Below are 19,503 nucleotides of genomic sequence, written 5' to 3'. Positions count from 1 at the left end.
AAGGTCAAGTTGGTTTATTGTATGGTTTAATTCTTCAGTATCTTTGTTGAGTTTCTTTCTGGTAGTTCTATCTTTTCTTGAGAGGGGTGTATTGAAGTCTCCAAGTATTATAGTAGTGTTGTCTATTTCATTTTTTAGTTTTGTTAATGTTTGTTTTATGTAGTTTGCAGGTCTTTCATTTGGTGCATAGATATCTATTATTGTTATGTCGTCTTGTTCTATTGACCCTCTCAGCATTATGTAATGACCTTTCTTTGTGATGTTGGCAGTCAGTCACTCCTCTTGAGTCACAGGGTGGCAGGCGGTTGCTCCCTACTTGCTCCTGGTGGGTGGGTTTCACAGTGGTTTGGCTGGTGTCTTTTGGCTGGGACTCAGCTGTCCTGTGTGTGGTTGAAATTCCAGCTCTCTGGCCGGCGCTGCCTTCCGGCGCTGCACGTGGCCTTCCTTCTGGCTGGTGGCTATACATTTATTTGTTAAAAGGGATAATGGAGCCAAGATTCCCATGTTTCCCTTTATCTATCTTCAGTTATATGTGTAGACAAGTGCTTTTGTATGTTACTTTCCACTCTCTTCCCCTTGAAAAGGTCCATTCCATGTGTCTTGCATCTTTCATTCCTTGGCGTGATTGTTCTTGAAATTCCAAATATCTTTTATGTTTTTCACCCATCTTTGTGGCTTATCTTTTGTTTTCTTCTCTTTGATAGTATAAGAAAGTGCTGTGAAGAATTTAATAGAAAAATATGTTCTTAGAAAAATATGTTCAGCAAAGGGGTAGTGTTGTCATGTACCCTTGAGTCAGAACCAGCTCTTAGGTGACCCTTCAACAGGCTTTCAAACTGGGAATTCCAAGGGAGAGGTTGTCCATCTTCTCCTTTTGAAGCAGCTCGTGGACTCAACCTTTTACATTGCCTTTACATTGGCAGTTTGACACCTTACCACTAGGCCACCAGAAATACCTTTAACAAGTGTAGTGAACTATTGTGTAAAATGCACATTATTTTGCTGTACAATATCTGTGGAGGAAAATACCTATATCTTCATTTTAGAATCAGCTTCTTTAATTTCTTAAGCTGTTATAATGTACTCTTTTGTGTTTTGTGTTAATGGTTACAGAAGTGGAAGAGTGTCATCAGTCAGAAAACACTCCCGGCCTGGAAGCAGGACCCCACCTGCTGGAGCAGTCACAGCAGCCAATCCTCCGGAGCAGCAGTACGTCTGATATGAGGGACTACCTGTGCCCAGATACTCCTCAGGGTGCGTAATGACTTTAATGCCTATTAAATGGCTCTACTTTTCTGGATGAGGGAAAAACAGGTTGCTGTCTATGTTTATTTTAACTGTATTTTACTTCAAGAAAGAAGCTCTGGTGTTGTATTCAGTAGCGTGTTGTGCTGCTAACCAGAAGACCAAGCATCTGGCAGCTGCTCTGTGAAAGAAGGATGCCCAGTCTCCTCGCATTCAGACTTAACAGCCTTGGAAACATGGGGGAGGATCCCTTTGAGTCAGGACTGACTTGATGGTGCTGAGTTGGAATTATTTGCAGGATTTTTGGCAGCACAGTGGTTAAAGCACTTGGCTACTAACAAAAGCAATGTCCATGGTTTGAACGTACCAGCTGCTCCCTGGAAGAAAGCTGAAGAATGTTTCTAGAACATGACAACCTTACGAACCCTGGGGGCAGTTCTACCCTGTCCTATGGGATTGCTGTGGCTTGAAATTGACTGTGGCAATGGGTTTGGGTTTTATTTATTGATTATAGTTTATTTAAGAAGACTGCTCTTTAATTTGATTGCAAGGATTTATTTCTGGCAATGACATATTTTCACAATTTTTATGTATTTTATCTAAACTATAAAGTATTTCCAGGTTTTTTTCCAAGATTGGCACGTTTGAAGAATGAAAAGAAGTCCAAAGGGACTGGAGTAGGAGGGAAACTGAGTGTTAATGAGGAGATGAGTCAGATTCAGTAGAAGGCGGAAGTAGGGTATGGGGAGAGTGATTAAGGGAGTGTAACAGGTTCTTGCAGAATGAGAATGGAGAGCTGACCTGTTTTATGAAAAATATATCAGTAGCCTGCATGCTCTCTGCTGGGTTGGGGGAGGGGGGCTGATTTTAATAGAATTAATTGACAACTTCTTATTCAACTTGCATTTACAAGGTGTGGAAAGCAGAGTAGTAAACTTAACTGTTTACACTTATAAACAGTTGTTTTAATCTGAAAATATATTTAACTTATGTCTTGTATCATGCCAGTACTGTATTTATCCTTTAGTTTTACATTCCTGAGTTAGCTGAGAAAGAAACTAGTTCATTGAAAACTTCTCTTTTATTACTTAATGCCAAAGTTCGTAATCTCATCAAATGAAGGCCTCTTGAAATAAGAAAATACCATTCTATGCCAGGAAATTTGGAGGACAGCTGTCTGCCCAACAAATTGGAAGAGGTCCATATTTGTTCCCATTCCAACTGAATGTGGAAACTATTGAACACTATCATTAATGTCACATGCAAGCAAAATACTTCTGAAGATTGCTAAAAAACAGCTAGAACAGTACATAAATAGGGAACTGCCAGAAGTTCAAGCAGGATTTAGAAAAGGCTCTGACATCAGGGATATCACTGCTGATGTCAAATGGATCCTGCTCAAAGTAAAGAATATCAAAGGAATGTCTATTTGTGCTTTATTGATTATGCAAAGAAGTTTTAACTGTGTGGATCATAACAAGTTGTAGCTGACATTGAGGAAAAATGGGAATCCCAGAGCACTTAATTGTGCTCATGCAGAACCTATACCTAGACCAGGAGACTGTTGTGTGAATAGAACAGGGCAACTCTGCATGGTTTAAAATTAAGGAGTGCGTCAGGGTTGTATTCTTTCCATACTTATTTTATCTGTATACCGAGCAAATTATTTGAGAAGCTGGACTCTATGAAGAGGAGTGTGGCATCAGTACTGGAGGGATACTCATCAATAGCCTGCAGTAGGCAGATGACACAACCTTGCTTGCTGAAAGTGAGGAGGGCTTGAAGCACTTGTTTCAGAAGAACAAGGAATGAAGCCTTCAGTGTGGGTTGCATTTCATTGTCAAGAAAATAAAGATTGTTACCACTAGGCTGATAGGCAATGTCATGATAGATAGAGAGGAGACTGAAACTATCAACACCTTCATCTTGCTTGGATCCACAGTTAACACTCTTGGTACCAACAGTCAGGAAATAAGGAGATGCATTGCAGTGGGAAGTCTGCAGTTAGAGGCCTCTCCAAATTTTTGAGGAGCTATGATGCCAGTTTGAGAACCAAGGTGTGTCTGATTCATACCATAGTCTTTCTGGTCACTTGCTTTGCATCTGGACAATGAATAACGATGACAGAAAAATTGATGTCTTTGAGCTGTGGTGTTGGAGAAGAGCACTGACCTCCTATGGACAGCCAAAAGAACAAACAAATATGCCTTGAAGAGAATGCAGCCAGAGTGCTCTCTAGAGGAGAATGATGAGGCTTCGCCTCATAAACTTTGGACATGTTGCTTGGAAAAGAACATGATTCTGGGAAAGGTGGAGGGTTGGCTAAGGAGAGGAAGGTCCTCGACAAGGTGGATTGACACAGTGACTGCTGCAATAGGCTCTTGTGTGTCAGAGAGTGTGAGGATGGCACAGGATAGAACAGGGTTAAGATCTTTTGTTCACAGGGTCACCATGAGTTGTACTTGACTCAGTGGCACCTAACTACAACAATAACAACAAGAAGCTTAAATTTAATACATAAATTTAACTATTACTTATGTATAACCAGGGAGCATTGGTGGCCTAGTTGATAAGGAATGCTGCCGACTCAGAGGCTGGAGGTTTGAATCCACCAATTGCTCCATGGGAGTAAAGTAGGAAGTCTCCGTTTATGCAGTTTACACTCTCTGAAAAGCCACTTGGAAGATCAGCTATGATTGACTTCTGACTCGATAGTTATGAGTTGTATATAAAAACTGTTTGCCAAACTGTCTCCATGTAAAATATCTTTCTGTTGATTTTCTTCCTCTGAAATATCTAGGTCAAAAGATAGAGAATGTGCAGAATTCGAGTTTTTTAGACCCTAAGCCTGTTCAAGAAAATAAAGAATATATGAAGAAAGAACATGAAGGAATAACGGTAACATATTTTCAAACCATGTTAGTTGTCAAAAATGAATTTACTTGTGACAGTAATACTTTTCCCTTTTAGAATTTTTTTCAGTGTGAAAGGATATAGGCTTCATATGACTTTGAGATCTTTTTTTATCTTTCTTTTTTTCTTGTGTAAATCTGTTACATTGCAAAAAAAGAAAAAGCACCTAAAGTAGAATACACAGCTCTATTTGAGAAATTCCTTCCTTGTGAAATGTACTTTGGGATTTTCTGTTCTTGACATCACCTTAGATCGTAATCTGCAGCAAAGACCTATTGTGGTTTCTTTTCTAAAGACCAAAAATAATTTAGTGTTTTGCTTCGTTTTGTAAATACATTTAATGAAGAAAAGAAAAAACAGCCCATAATCCATCTGCAGAGGTAACCTGTCTTCTTTAAATTAGCTTTTGTTGTTTTTATTGCTTTTTGCCAGCTCAACTTTTTTAAATAAAATTTTCATTTTATACTGGTTTACTTACAAAGTTCCTATACATTGTTTTGTGCACCCAATCTCTCCCACTTCCTTTACCTACCCCTCCGTCTACCCACCAAATTGTGTAATCTTGTGATTACCCCTGCCTCTCCTCAGCCCTTGCGTCCTCATACATGTTTTACTAGTTATTTTTCTATTTCTATGATAATGAACTCATATAATATTTGTCCTTATGAGGCTGAATTACTTCACTTAGCATAATGTTCTCCAGACCCTCCCTAGTTAGATAGTAATTTTTCCAAATCATTTGTCCTGCATGCTGTGTACTATTCCATTGTGTGAATTGTACCATAATTTCTCAGCCTGTTTGATTGTAGTTGGACATTTGGGTTGTTTCCATGTTCTTGTGATGGTGACATTTTTTTTTAATCTGTTCATGTTGTAGCCTGCCTCCCTCCCTCCCTCCCTCCCTCCCTTCCTTCCTTCCTTCCTTCCTCTCTCTCTTTTTTCTCTTTTCCTGATGGTGACCTTTTTAATTTAGCTTTTTTTGTTGCTGTTGTGTATATTTGTTTATTATGATACATAAGAAACTTGGGAGAGGAAACACAAAAATTATTTTGCTTTTATAGTAGGCTATTATTCTAGAACATTCAGCATCACAGGAAGGCACACAATGAGAGGGGAAAGCATCTCTTATATTTACTTGCTGATAAATAACAAGGATTAAGTTTCTTGTTTATTTTTTAAAAAGTTAATGTCCTATTATATGTAAATTTATATTCCATTTGTCACTCCCCAACTCCCGATTCCATCGCTCAACTTAAGATCTAGATTGTTTCTAGTGTCCTTGCTTTGACCTCAGGTGTTCATTCCTTATCTCTTCACTCCTGCTATCTGGTTTTGTGGTCATCATTTCCTGGTTTTTTTTTCTATAGTTTTAATGTATGTGGGTGTGTATATATGAAAATATTTTAATTTTGCTTTTTTTTAACTTTGTATAAGTGATATTTTTGCTTTGTTTACTTATTTTTATTATTCCTTCACATTAAGGCAGAACTGAGAATGAATAGTAGTTCATTAAATTTTCTCTATAATATGATATTCCCTGTCTTTTTCATAGACATTTGCTTTATTACCATTTGTTTTCCTTTTATGAAAAACACAGTTGCACAGATGTAATTTTTATTTTCCCCAAGCTAGATATTTATCTGTGAAAGTGGTAAGTCATAGGTTAGGAGAATATTCTCTATAAGATAATATTAAATGTTTTTCAAAGCAATGATACTGGCTTTTATTTTTGCCAGCAGTGTATAAAACTGTTGTTGTCTTTAAGTTCTATCGAGTTGAGTGCAATTCATAGAGACCTCAGGAACAATGGATCTGAATTATATTCTTCTCTTTCTTGTGACATCCTCATCATTTTTGAGATCCTTAAGTGCTCTGTTAAAAAAAAACTGTTAATTTATCTCACTGAAAGTTTCCCCTCCTTTGCTGTCTCCATCTTTCCAAGCATGGTGATGTCCTTTTCCCTCCTAATAACATGACCAATAAATGTGAGACAAAATTTCACCATCTTTGCCTCCAAGGAGAACCCTGACTACACTTTCTCCAGGACATATAGTTAAATTATATGAGCTCCACAGTCAACACTCTTGGCACCAGCAGCCAGGAAATCAAAAAGCATATCGCGATGGGAAAGTCTGCTGTTAGGGACCTCTCAAAGGTACTCAGGAGCAACAGTGTCTCTCTGGAGACTAAGGTGCGCCTGATACAGGTCATGGTATTTGCAATCGCTTGTTATGCATCAGAGAGTTGGACAATGACTAGGGAGGACAGAAGGAGAGTGGATGCTTTTGAGCTGTGGTGCTGGAGAAGGGTACTGAATGTACCATGGACTGCCAGGAAAACAAACAGATTCATCTTGGAGAGGATTAAACCAAGCCGCTTCTTGGAGGCAAGGATTCTGGGGCTTCGTCTGACATACTTTGGACATGTTGCCAGGAGGGACGGGTCCTTGGAGAGGGACATCATGCTTGGGAGGGTGGAGGGACGGCGCAGGAGGGGAAGACCCTCTATGAGATGGATTGACTCGGTGACTGGGGTAATCGGGATGGGTGTGTCAGAGGCAGTGCGGTTGGCGCAGTATAGAGCAGGGTTTAGGGCTTTTGTGCATAGGGTCGCTATGAGTCGGAAACGACTCGACGGCACATAACAACAACAACTCTTTAAGGCTGTGAGATATATGTGTTTGTGTGTCTGTGTGTGTGTGTATGTGTATATACACACATATACATATATACATACATACATACACACACACACTCAACATCAAGAAAACAAACATTTTCACCACTGGGACTATTGGCAGCATCATTATAGACAGTGAAGACTTTGAAACATTCAGATTGTTATCAGCTTCAGCTTGCTTGGCTCCACAATCAACACTATTGGTATCAGGAAATCAAAAGAAGAATTGCATTAAGCAAGTCTGCTGTCATTGACCTCTCCAGAGCAGTGATGTCAGTCTGGAGATTAAGATGTGTCTCATCCAGGCCATAGTCTTTTGCAATTATTGATATGCATCAGAAGGCAGGACAATGAATAGAGATGAAAGAAAGAAAATTGGTGCCTTTGAGTTGTGATGTTGGAGAAGAGTATTGAATATACCATGAACTGCTGGGAGAATAAACTGGTTTATCTAGGAGAGGGTTAAACCAGAATGCTCTTTGGAGGCAAGGATTCTGCAGTTCCATCTGACATACTTTGGACATGTTGCAAAAAGTCCTTGAAGAGGGACATCATGCTTGAAAGGGTAGAGCTACAGTGCAAGAGTGGAAGACCATAGATGAGATGGATTGACTTAGTGACTAGGGAAATAGGAGTGGATGTGTCGGAGATGATGAAGTTGCCACAAGATAGAGCAGGATTCAGAGCTGTTATACATAGGAACTCTATGAGTCGCAAGCAACTTAACGACACTTAATCACAACATACACACAGTCACACACACTGCAATCTCAAAGGTACATGGCTAGAATCTACCAGGTTCTCTGCAGATGAAGGATGAGCAGTCTCCTCATATGTGATTAAACTGTCTCTGACAATTAAGCCTTCTAGAGGGTTAGCTCTGATTCGGTTCTGACGTGATGCCACACGACAGCATAGGTATATATCTCCTTTTAGTTGGTTCATTTACTTCCATGATTTTTGCTTTTTTTTTACCACCTAGTTTGAAGTCAAGAACCTTGAATCTATTCTACATCTTTTATATTTTCACACATGGCTTCGTACTTTTATCTCACCGCTCCTAAATTTTTGTTCTATGATAGGATATCTCTTTCTGGAACTCTACTAGTAAGGAGTTGTGTTACTAACCCAAAGACACTCAGTTCAGATCCTCCAGTTGCTTATCAGGAGGAATGATCAGCTGTCTCCTTCTGTGTAATTTACAGTCCCTGAAAACTCACTAGAGGGTCAGCTATGAGTCTGTTCAAATTTGACAGCATGTAAAATAACAACAAAGACATAAGATATTCATTTTACATATTTGAAAATCAAAATGTCAGACATTTTTTTCAGATTCCTTTTCCTACCTGCCTAATAACCAGCCAGTCTCTCTCTTATTGCTGTTGTGCTGGTTCCAACTCACAGCTGACCTTCTATTCAGTTTCTAGTGCTGTGAATAACAAAGGAGTAGATTGTCCATCTTTTTCCTGCTGAGCGCTTTTTGGATTCCAACTAGCAGAGATGTGTAATCTTTGAGTTAGTAGCACAACTCCCCACAAACTAGGCCATTAAATTCAAATCTGCATTTGACACTATCATTTTCATGACTCCCAGACTCACTCTTTAGTGAGTTAAATTTTTTTTCTCAGATCATATACAGCAGATTTTAAACTCACCTATTATTCTGCAGGAACTCTACTCTTTTAGTTCTTCTTTCCACCATCAAAATTCTCATTCTTTTTTTTCTTCAAAATTCTCATTCTTGAGTTACCAGTTCCATAGCAGTTTTCTAACACTATCAGAGTCTTTCTAGCTATGTTTTTAAACACAATAAGGTGGGTGTTTTTTTTGGTGTTTTTTGTTTGTTTGAACAATATATGCTGTTCCAGTATTGGATCTAAATTGTTAATCTTACTTAATGGTGAAGGCCAGCTATTGGCTCCTTTATCCAAGAAGGTATCCATTTTCTTATCTTTTTCTCCTTACTTGGATACTCTTGCAGTGTGTAGGAAGCAAAGTTTTTCCATCCTTACCTTTCTGGAGCAACTTGGTTACACTTCTTCCAAGACAGATGGGTTTGTGCTTTTGGCAGTCCACTGGTGTCCTTGCTTTAAAGGATATCTTTAGTTTAAAGACTTTTATGAATCTCATCCCAGCCATGTTATTTTCAGTTACTTTGTATATATCTTAAACATAGACAAAGAATAAGAAAGAACAAAGAAGAATTCCTATATGGTGAAATTTCTAATTACCACCCTAGGTTTCCTACCTTAACCTTTCTTCTTTCTACTACTCTATGTCTTTCTTTTATTTGAATACGTTACCGCTCTTGCCTCTGTCAGTCAATGGTGGTACCTACATATACCTTAGATAGATTATTTGCCATTTTGTTTATTTGTGTTTTAATAATTTTGTTTAATGTCTACTATTTGTCTCTTCAAGTAAGTTGTAAATTCCTAGAGGAAGCAGATTGCCTTATAATATCTTAATAACTTGTGTTTAATGCAAACAGTACTAAGAAAAGCCCTTTACACATCCAACTAGGATAATACTGAGTTAATTTTTAAGTCTAAGTGGATTTTGTACCTTCTCTTTCATCATACTCACCAACAAAGGTTAACTTAGACCTTTTGGAGAATCACAGTAACTATGTATATGTGTAAGAGAGGAATTGGTAGAACTTCAAAATACATTTTATTCCTGTAACTTCCCCCCTTTTTAATATATCAGTTTAATCTGATGTAAGTTGACAAAATAGAGAGTTAAAGTTTCAGATCTTGAGTAGTTTTTAATTCACTAGAAAATTGTAAAACGATGTATGTTTTATTACTGGTGTTTGGTGTTTTTTTTTTGTCAGAAAATGACTGGTCTTAAAAATTAAAAAATTTCCCGTAACAAAGATGGTATTTCTTTTTGTCTGAAGATCTTAATTCGAAGAAGCAGTAGCCCTGCTGAACTGGACTTAAAAGATGTTTTAGAGAAGACAGAAGGAAAATATATGGAAATGCAAAAGAGTAAGTTCCACAAAATATTTTCTCTGTTCCTCAAACTACAGAATTGATGTGATTTGTATTCTTCTTATTCTCTAAAGCAAATAAAAAAACTTACCAGAAGACACATGATTATAAAAAGGAACAGTTCTATGCCTGGAATTCCAGGACTGGTGAAAGGTTAATCCACACCTACAATAAACATGTTTCTGGTCAGTTATTCGTGGAGCTTTAATGGTGTAGTGGTTAAGGAATTCTGCTAATGTAAAGGGCAATGGTTTGAACTCACCACCTGTTGTATGAGCAAGCTTGTCTATTTCTCTTATAGTGTACAATCTTGGAAGTCCTGTCCCATGGGCAGTTGTGCTGTATCCTGCTGGGTCACTGTGAGTCAGGATCAGCTGAGTTTGCTTTACCCAATTACTGTATCTAATACCAGGCAGATAGTTCTATATTTTAACTCCTAGATTTTTCTCTTGGTAAGAGTCGCAGGCTGATGGTTTGGGGATAATCATTCGTCAGCTGTGATGCTTACCTAGAGAAAGGTCTAGGGAGGAAAAATACAGTACTATTCTCATCCCAGTAATAGTGGCAAAGTTTAAGAGGACAGCGAGTAATAAATATTGGAGAGAATGTAGAGAGATAGGAACTCTTATACTCTGTTGGTGAGTTTGTAAAATGGTACAACCACTCTGGAAAGCAGTTTGGCATTTCCTCACAAAACCAAATATATAAATTCCATATCACTCAGCTATTCCATTGCTTGGGCTATGCCTCGAGAAAATGAGAACTGAGGCACGAACGGAGACTTGTACACCAGTGTTCACAGAAGCATTATTCACCCTTGCAAAACCATGGAAACACCCCAGATGTCCAACCACAACTGAATGGATTGAGAAATTATGATACAATACATTAACATGATGGAATACTACACAGCACACAGGAGCAATGATTTTGTAAATTACTTCCTAACTTGGGAGGGACTGGACAGCATTATGCTAAGTGAATTAACTCAGTCCCATAAGGACAAATACTATCTAAGAGCATTATTGTAGAAATAGATAACTATTAAAGCGGGGGTAAGGATCCAAGGCAGAGGAGGGGAGGAAACACAGGGTAAGGACAAGTGGGGTCATAATCATAGGGTTACACAATTTGATGGGGGGAGGGAGGTGGTGGGTGAAGGAATGGGAAAGCTCTGATGTGAAAAACAATGTATATGCCCATTGTAGCCTCCAATATGGATTGAGGCTCATTTTCAAGAAGACAAAGATTCTCACCACTGGGCCGATTGGAAGCATCAGGATGGATGGTGAAGAGATTGAGATTGTTCACAGCTTTAGTTTGCTTGGCTCCACAGTCAACACTCTTGGCACCAGTAGCCAGGAAATTAAAAGGTGCATTGCCATGGGAAAGTCTGCTGTTAGGGACCTCTCCAAAGTACTGAAGAGCAATGGTGTCTCTCTGGAGACTAAGGTGCGTCTGATACAGGTGTTATGCATCAGAGAGTTGGACAGTGACCAAGGAGGACAGAAGGAGAATTGATGCCTTTGAGCTGTGGTTCTGGAGAAGAGTATTGAGAGTACCATGGACTGCTAGGAAAACAACTTAATCCTGGAAAGGGTTAAACCGGGTGGCTCTTTGGAGGCAAGAATTCTGAGGCTCCGTTTAACATACTCTGGACATGTTGTAAGAAGAGACTGGGCCTTGGAGAAGGGCATCATGCTGGGGAGAGTGGAGGGACAGCGCAGGAGGGGAAGGCCCTCTATGAGGTGGATTGATTCGGTGACTGGGGTTATGGGGATGGGAGTGTCAGAGACAGTGCGATTAGCACAAGACAGAGCAGAGTTTAGGGCTGTTGTGCATAGGGTCACTATGAGTCGCAAGAGACTCGACGGTGCATAACAACAACAGCAACAATGCACTTTGTAAGTAAACCAATATAAAATAAAAATTTTTTAAAAATTAAAATACAGTACTATTAGCCTGGCATCAGAAAGAGGTAACTGACTAAACCATTGACCTTTCCAAATTTTAGAAATTAAGAAACTGGTGTATAGAAGTACAGATTTCTGAATTTTAAATATTTTTTCAGTTTTTTAAACATTTACAGTATCTTTTATTCCATAATTATTACATGTTTTTTTAAGAACATTAGAAAATATAGGAAAAAAGAACTAGTCAACCTCTGTAATCACATCTCTTCATTATAAGCTTTATTTAAAATAGAAATATATATGTATTCCTTGTTTTTCCATTGAATTAAATTCTATAAAACTATGTGTGGTAAATTTTAACCCAGCACATATACTAAAATTGGAATGATACATACATTAGCATGGCCCTGCATAAAGATGACACACAAATATGTGAAATTTTCCATATTTTACATACTTGGAAAGGTGGAGGGTCAGTGAAAGAGAGTAAGACCCTCAACAAGATGGGTTGGCACAGTGACTATAATAGTGAGCTCAAACATCATGGCTTTAGACCAGTGTTACTAAGTTCTCAGTCCTGCAAATATTGGCTCTTCCCTCTACCCTCCAAATTGTCCAACAAGCTTGGGCAAAGGCTCTTAGCTTAGCTCTGGTTTTTTTTCTGTGGGGTGGGTAGCAGCCAGCTCTATCTCATGTCAAGTCTCTCTAGTCCTCTGCTTTGACTATGGCTGCTGCTGTTGTAAGTATGTCTGATCCTGAAAGGAGACCTACTTTCTCTTGCTTCTTCTGCTCTTCACTGGTTGGGAAGGTCTTATATGCTGCTGAGTTGGTTCAGACTCAGTGGCACCTAACAACAACAATATTCTCAGCCACTGTTGTTGTTAAGTGCAGTTGAGTCACAGTGTCTGCGAAATTTATCTTTCCATATGGAAGCGCATGCTACAGAAGGTCACGGACTGCAACCTTAAATATGGATTGAAACTCAACATCAAGAAAACAAAGATTCTCAACACTGGACCAATTGGCAGCATCATAATAGATAGTGAAGACATTGAGATTGCTAACACCTTCCGTTTGCTTGGCTCCACAACCAACGTTCTTGGTACCAGCAGCCAAGAAATCAAAAGGTGGATTTGGGAAGTCTTCTGTTAGAGACCTCTCTAACATACTGAAGAGCAATGGTGTCATTCTGGAGACGAAGGTGCACCTCATGCAGGCCATAGTCTTTGCAGTTACTTGCTATGCACCAGAAAGATGGACAATGACTAGGGAGAATTGATGCCTTTGAGCTGTGAGGCTGGAGAAGAGTATTGAATATACCATGGACTGCTAGGAGAACAAATAGGTTTGTCCTAGAGAGGGTGAGACCAGGCTTCTCCTTGGAGGCAAGGATTCTGAAGCTTCGTTTGACATACTTTGGACATATTACAAGGAGGGAAAAGTCCTTGGAGAGGACATCATGCTTAGGAGGATGGAGGGGCAGAACGAGAGAGGAAGACCCTCAATGAAATGGATTTATTCAGTTACTGCAGTAATGGGCATAGGTGTGTCAGAGACAATAAGATTGGCACAGGATAGAGCAGGCCTTATATCTGTTGTACAGAGGTTCACTAGGAGATGCAGGTGACTTGACAGCACATAACATGACTTTCCTAGTCACTGACTTAACTCTGCCTTATGGATGGGTGGGAATATGCAAATTTTATGTGTTAGCTTATCCACAAGTGGTTTGGCTATCTCACCATTCCACAATGGGATTGCCCAGTCTTGCGAATAAATTGAGTGGCTCCAGCAGCTGACTTTTTTTTTCCAGTTTTTAAAAATATTTTTATTGGGTTTTATATAAAGATTCCTTTATATTATGCTTCCTTCATATACTTTGTGTTTTATACAATCTTTCATTTGCATTATATTTCATACATTCATAACATTCTTATTTTATATTATTTTTCTTCATTGGTTTGCTTACAAAGTTTATATACATCTCAATGGTGATTGATTTTATAAAACATAATGCATGAGAATGATTGTATGAATTTTAAAATGTTTTTGGAAAAAAAAAAAGAAATTTTATTAGACTTCTGAGGAACCTTATTATATATTGTGAAATATAGGCATACTACTCTAATTTCAGAAGGAAGATGCTGCCTTCTCTGAATAGCACAGTAAACAGCTCCAGCTTGCAAGTCTAGGATGGTTCTTGATGGTTGCTGAGGCATTGCAGCTTCACCTTCACATCCTGTTGACTTTGAACTTTGTGGAAGGAGTAGCTTTTGAGTCCTATTTGATGCTATGTTTACTGGTCTAACTTGACTTCTTTGCATGTCACTAGAGAAGAGCAGAGGGCATTGCGGTTCAATTCTTCACTTTGGTGTAGGAGACCCAGATTCTATTCCTCGCCGGTTCACTTCATGGGCAGCCCATTTGTCTGTCAGTGGAGACTTACGTGTGGCTGTGATGCCAGACAAATTTCAGTGGAGTTTTCAGACTGCAACAGGCTAGGGTGATATTCTTCTGAAGTAGTCAATCAAAACTATGCATCACCATGGTCTAAACCCATTTTGCAATGCCATGTTCTTGGGAACTTTTTGTTGTGGATCAGAAGTCTCAAACAGGTGCCTTTTAGCCCCTTAAGGCTTGGCAGGTTCTTTCCAAGCCTGTAAACAAGCAATTCCTTCTGCATCAGCTGTTTGAAGACTTATCTATAACCCAGCTTCCATCAAGTCAATTGCAACTCAGGGCAACCCCATGTATATCAGAGTAGAACCCTAAAGTGTAAGTTTTTTCCAGAGGTAGTTTCCTTTCAAAAGAAGACTGCCAGGTCATCTTCTGGGTAGGTAAAATCATTATTTTCCAGTTAATAGTATTATTTTTAACTCTTACTTTCATTAAGCTGTTTAAGTGTTTAGTTCATTACTTATCTGTGAATATGAATGTCAACTTCAGTATTTGTTATTTCAAATTTTTACTTTCTCCATTGCACCAGGTGAACATGTCAACAGTGACGTATCTCTGGGCTGTAACAATGAGTCCGAGCTGTCCACGAGCACCTTGCAGGGCTATGAAGAGGACCAAGAATTGAACACTCACACAGATGTGGTAGATTCTGATGCACACCATTGGTTACAAATGAGTCCCACTTACGTTTCAAATGTAACAGGTAATTTTTTTTTTTTTACTTTAAAGAGAGCTACCAGGAAAAGACTAGGCGGTTACAGAATTTAGTAGTTATAAGAACTTTAACACATTGATAATGATAGTAACTAGCTCCAACAAAATGTATATCAGCAGCCACAAACTCCTGTTGATATTTATCATGAATTTTCTAAATCCTACTGACAGTGATTCTAAAACAGTGGCAAGATAGAGGATGAAGCCTGCCATGTCAGTGGTCATTCAGTGTCCACTGTAGAGAAACAACCAGTACTTATGGTCAAATATTTGCCATCCCTTAATGAATTTGTTCTTCTCTGGATGGAAGAGACAAGTGAACTCTTTAACTTAAGGTATAAATCCTATATACATTAAGGAGTTTTGATACCATAAAATAAGTTGTAATAAATATATAAGGTATGGAACACAGTACAAAAACGAACACCTCCCATCCTAAAAAGTATGACAACATGCAGGGTTCTTGGAGGCTCTTCTTGAGTTCATTTCATCTCCCCTTAATCTGTGATCCTATCCCATATTTTTAGACTAATAATTTGTTGTAATTGATTCTTCCAAAGTGTATAGTTCTTGGAGAAGGATTTAATACTTGTTAAAATAAAGGTTTAAAAATACAGAGGAATATCCTCAAGGAGATAGTTTGAACCAAAACCAACCTGAGAACACCTAAGAAAACAGTCCTTGGAAAGTAGTTGAAGGAGGAGAGGAGGTAAGGCCACTGTGTTAGGCAGCAAGCAGTGCTCCGGCCCATGGTGGCAGCACTGTTATCATCTAGGTCTTAGAGTCAAGGTACTAATTACACCTTTGGGTTTGTTTCTGTTCTCAAATCAGAAAGTAAATTCTCTTCCAAATAGGCCAACTACATTTCTTTACCACTCTACCAAGCTTTCATGTAAAATTGCCATTAGGAAGCTCTGGTGGCTTTATGTTAAGGAGTTGTGTTGCTAACCCAAAGGCACACAGTTCAAACCCGCCAGCTTGTCCTCTGGAAGAATATGAACAATCTCCTCCCATGGTTTATAGCTTCTGAAAAATTTGCTAGAGGGTAAACTATGAATTAGTTCTGAGTTGACAGCACATAGCAACAATAAAACTGCCATCTGGTTATGAATACCCAGTTTACCAGTTCCCTAGAATGGTTTCATGACTAAAATCTTCTACATACTTTTGATATTTTAAACTCTAAATATCTCTATTAAAATAAAGTTTCTGTTTGGTGAACATAATTGGTTTTGTTTCCAAGTTTTTTCACTGTAATAAAAATATTTTCAAATATCTCTTAATTTTGTGTTAGTGAAACATTAAGGTGATAGACTTAACATACTAGCTTGCTAATGAAAAAATAAGGTATGTATTTTTTATTCTGAAACATGAAGTTTCTGAAACCTCTCACTTCATCATTTTTAATTTAGTGTAGCTTCACTGATAAACCATCTATGTTTAAAATGTCAGCAAAGGACACACTGACAAAGGAGATTAATCAGAACTGGCTTTGACAAGCACTGTGGCAATTGGACAATTAAAACAGACATTCGAGGGGGGGAAGAAGAACAAACTGGGGAGGAGGGTAGAGAAAACAGTGCAACAATGAATGAATGAGAACCCAAAATCTCTGTAAATGTTCATTAAAACGAATAAAATTTAATATTAATTAAAAAAAAATGTCAGCATCTGTTCTGGTACGTAGGCCATGAGTAAATACTTTAATGCAAAAACATTTCAGGACATTAAAGGTTTATTTCACAATGATGTGGAAACTTGTGGAGATATTTCATATGCTTCTAGAGGACTCAGCATATCTTAATATTTCAATAGCAATAAAGTGCATAGGTTTTTATCACTGAGGTAAAATTTATCTGAAATCAAAATAGTCTTTAAATAGAACCTTTCCTATCTTAGCATGTCTTCGTAGGTAGGTAGCAAGGAAATGTAGTTAAAGAAGTATGTGCCTACTTTAAATTGTTACCCAGCAAAGCTATGTGTGGTACCCAGATGCCTCATCCACTCATAGAAAGGTTGATGATTCAAATCTACCAGCTACTCCATGGGAGAAAGATATGCCAGTCTGCTTTTGTAAAGTTCTGCTGCCTTTGTAAGTCTGTGGCACAATACTCCCCTGCCCTATGCATTATTAAGAGTTGGAATAGACTTGATAGCACTGGGTTTGAGAGGGTGAGACAAACTTGAACCTGCTGGTCTCTTCATTTATTCCTATTCTATTAAAACCATCACAGCATTCTTAATGAAAAAAAGAAGTGCTATTTTGTGCTGCTTGCTCATTAAGCTTTGGCATACCTTTATAGACTGACAATCACTCACTTGGTACTGTATCCACTTTATAATTTGAACATTATGAAAATTGATTCTTTCTAAAGTTTTGTAAAAGTCTGCTGAAGAAGTCACAAAGCTCACATTTGGGCTTTCTCTAGTTAGTCTTTCAAAAATGTATGTAGGAATTCCATTTTGGGTTATATCTGTGCATTTTAATACATTCCTCAATTGTGATACTTATGTGGGAACTCTAGAGGTGTTTTTCTTCTTAGAAGAACAGTGTCTTATGTGTGTGGAAGGCCTTTCTGTGTGCCATCTTTTTTAAATGCTTTGTTTAGTACTTTGGGAGCTTTTTATGTCACAAGTTTAATAATGATATTGGAAATATACAGAACCATCCTCTGAGTTTGACTTGGCTTCTTGTCAATGTTACTCCTTTTTGTTCTTTATCACTCTTAAAATTAATCTACTTTAGTTCCTTGGATGTATTTAAATTTCTTTGATTAACACAAAACTTCATTTTATAAGCTCTTATTTATACACACACACACACACACCCAAAATGACACTCAAAATAATGGTTGATAATTTCTAGGAATCCATCAGTCATCTTTATTTGTGTGCAGTAAAGAATAGAGCTCTGGTTGGAAATAGCATTGTTAATAACATAGTATAAATAATAGAAAATTGAACTTAATGGTGGATCTGAGACACAATTCGAAGCTTACCCAAGCAAGGATTTAGAAGATAATCTAAACAAGATGATTTTTAAAGAAAGCCTCAAGTAAATTGTTAGAAATCAATTCAAATTAATATTCTTAATAAACAGTCTAGTTAAAATCTTGCCAGATGCTGTTTTCATGATGTACCCCAATAAATAACATTCAGAGAGATCCTAAGTAAATGAACACTTGATAAATAGACTGCTAATTTAGCTCTACATATATCTGCCATGATAAACTTTAAAGCAGAAGTCATCATTAGCTATAGTGATAATTATGAATTTATGTAAGCACCATAACCTTCAGTTACATGAAGCAAATTTGACAGAAGTACAAAGAATTCTTGTTTAACTATAGTTAATAGTTTTAAAAGGAAACTCTGGTGGTTTACTGATAAGGAACTGTGCTGCCACCTCAGAAGACACACCATGTGAATCCACCAGCTGCTCTGAGAGAAAGGTAGGTAATCTCCTATGTAATTTACGGCCTCTGAAAAACTGCCAGATAATCAGCTATGAGTCCACTCCTACGCCATAGCACAAACAACAGCATCAGCGTACTGGATGTCTAAAAACCAATCCAGGTTGCTATCAAGTCAGTTCGAGCTCATCTGTTTCCGATATGCCCTCATGTTTCAGAGCAGAGCTGCACTCCCAAGGATGCTGCACTCAATGGATGTGATCCTTCAGAAGTACATCACCAAAGCACCTCTCGAAATTCACATTACCAATCTTTTTGTTAACAGCCAAGCGCTTAATCATTTATTCTTGTTGTTATGTACATCGTGTCAGAACCGACCCATAGCTGACCCTCTGGCAGGTTTTTAGAGGAAATTGATTGGATGAGAGGAGATTGCCCATCCTTCTCCTGCAGAGTAGCTGGTGACCTTGAACTGTGTGCCTTTGGGATTGCAACTTAGCTTTTTGTCATTAAGCTTCTATTAATTGATAATCAAAGGGGGAAATATTAGTGATGATAGAGGAAACAGTGCAATTAATTTTATTGAATTGATAGATGTTTACACAAGGAGTACCATAATATAGTGTTCTCTATTTTAGGCTTCTGACGAACCTCTGGAAGCAGGAGTAGCATCCACTTCCTAAACAATATGCCTCTAGAAACTATGAGCTTTGATAAGAAAGGCTTCAGGTCTTTTGTTCATAGGGTTGCTATGAGTCATATTTGACTCGATGGCAAACGACAACAGCAACAACCAACCACTGGTTGGAAATGCTGTAGCTGCTCCCCAGGTGGAAGACTGCCAGGCAGTTGCTCCCTAGAAGGAGAACTACCAAGCAGCTGCTCCCTGGGAGGAGGACTGCCAGTCAGGTTCTCCCATTAAGGATAGTAGTCTTGGAAGCCTGGTGGATGGTCACCATGAGTCTGAATTTATCCAGCTGCATAGGTTTTTGTATTTTGGCTTTCATATAAACACACAAATAAATAGATGTATAAAAGACTTTGAACTTAACAATTGTTGTTGTTGTTGTTAGGTGCCATCGAGTCGCCTGCGACTCATAGCGACCCTATGTACAACAGCCCTAAACTCTGCTCTGTCCTGTGCCAATCGCACTGTCTCTGACACTCCCATCC

At 38.3% G+C, this 19,503-nt stretch overlaps 1 protein-coding gene across 1 annotated transcript in view; it reads left to right on the top strand.

Moving 5' to 3' along the window:
- Window positions 1-19,503, top strand: part of RALGAPA2 (Ral GTPase activating protein, alpha subunit 2 (catalytic)) — a 757,941-nt gene that overhangs the window by 305,293 nt on the left and 433,145 nt on the right. Inside the window, exons 17-20 of the mRNA XM_006895663.1 lie at window positions 1,114-1,254; window positions 4,046-4,143; window positions 9,740-9,830; window positions 14,733-14,906. Coding sequence (XP_006895725.1) covers window positions 1,114-1,254; window positions 4,046-4,143; window positions 9,740-9,830; window positions 14,733-14,906 — 504 coding nt within the window. The remainder of the gene's footprint in view (window positions 1-1,113; window positions 1,255-4,045; window positions 4,144-9,739; window positions 9,831-14,732; window positions 14,907-19,503) is intronic.

This window comes from Elephantulus edwardii, unplaced genomic scaffold (assembly GCF_000299155.1).
Source record: "Elephantulus edwardii isolate Elephantulus edwardi_28Jun2011 unplaced genomic scaffold, EleEdw1.0 scaffold00172, whole genome shotgun sequence".
Classification (NCBI taxonomy): Eukaryota; Metazoa; Chordata; class Mammalia; order Macroscelidea; family Macroscelididae; genus Elephantulus; species Elephantulus edwardii.
Note: the sequence above shows the minus strand (reverse complement) of the source record. Positions and strands in the feature narration are given on the sequence as shown.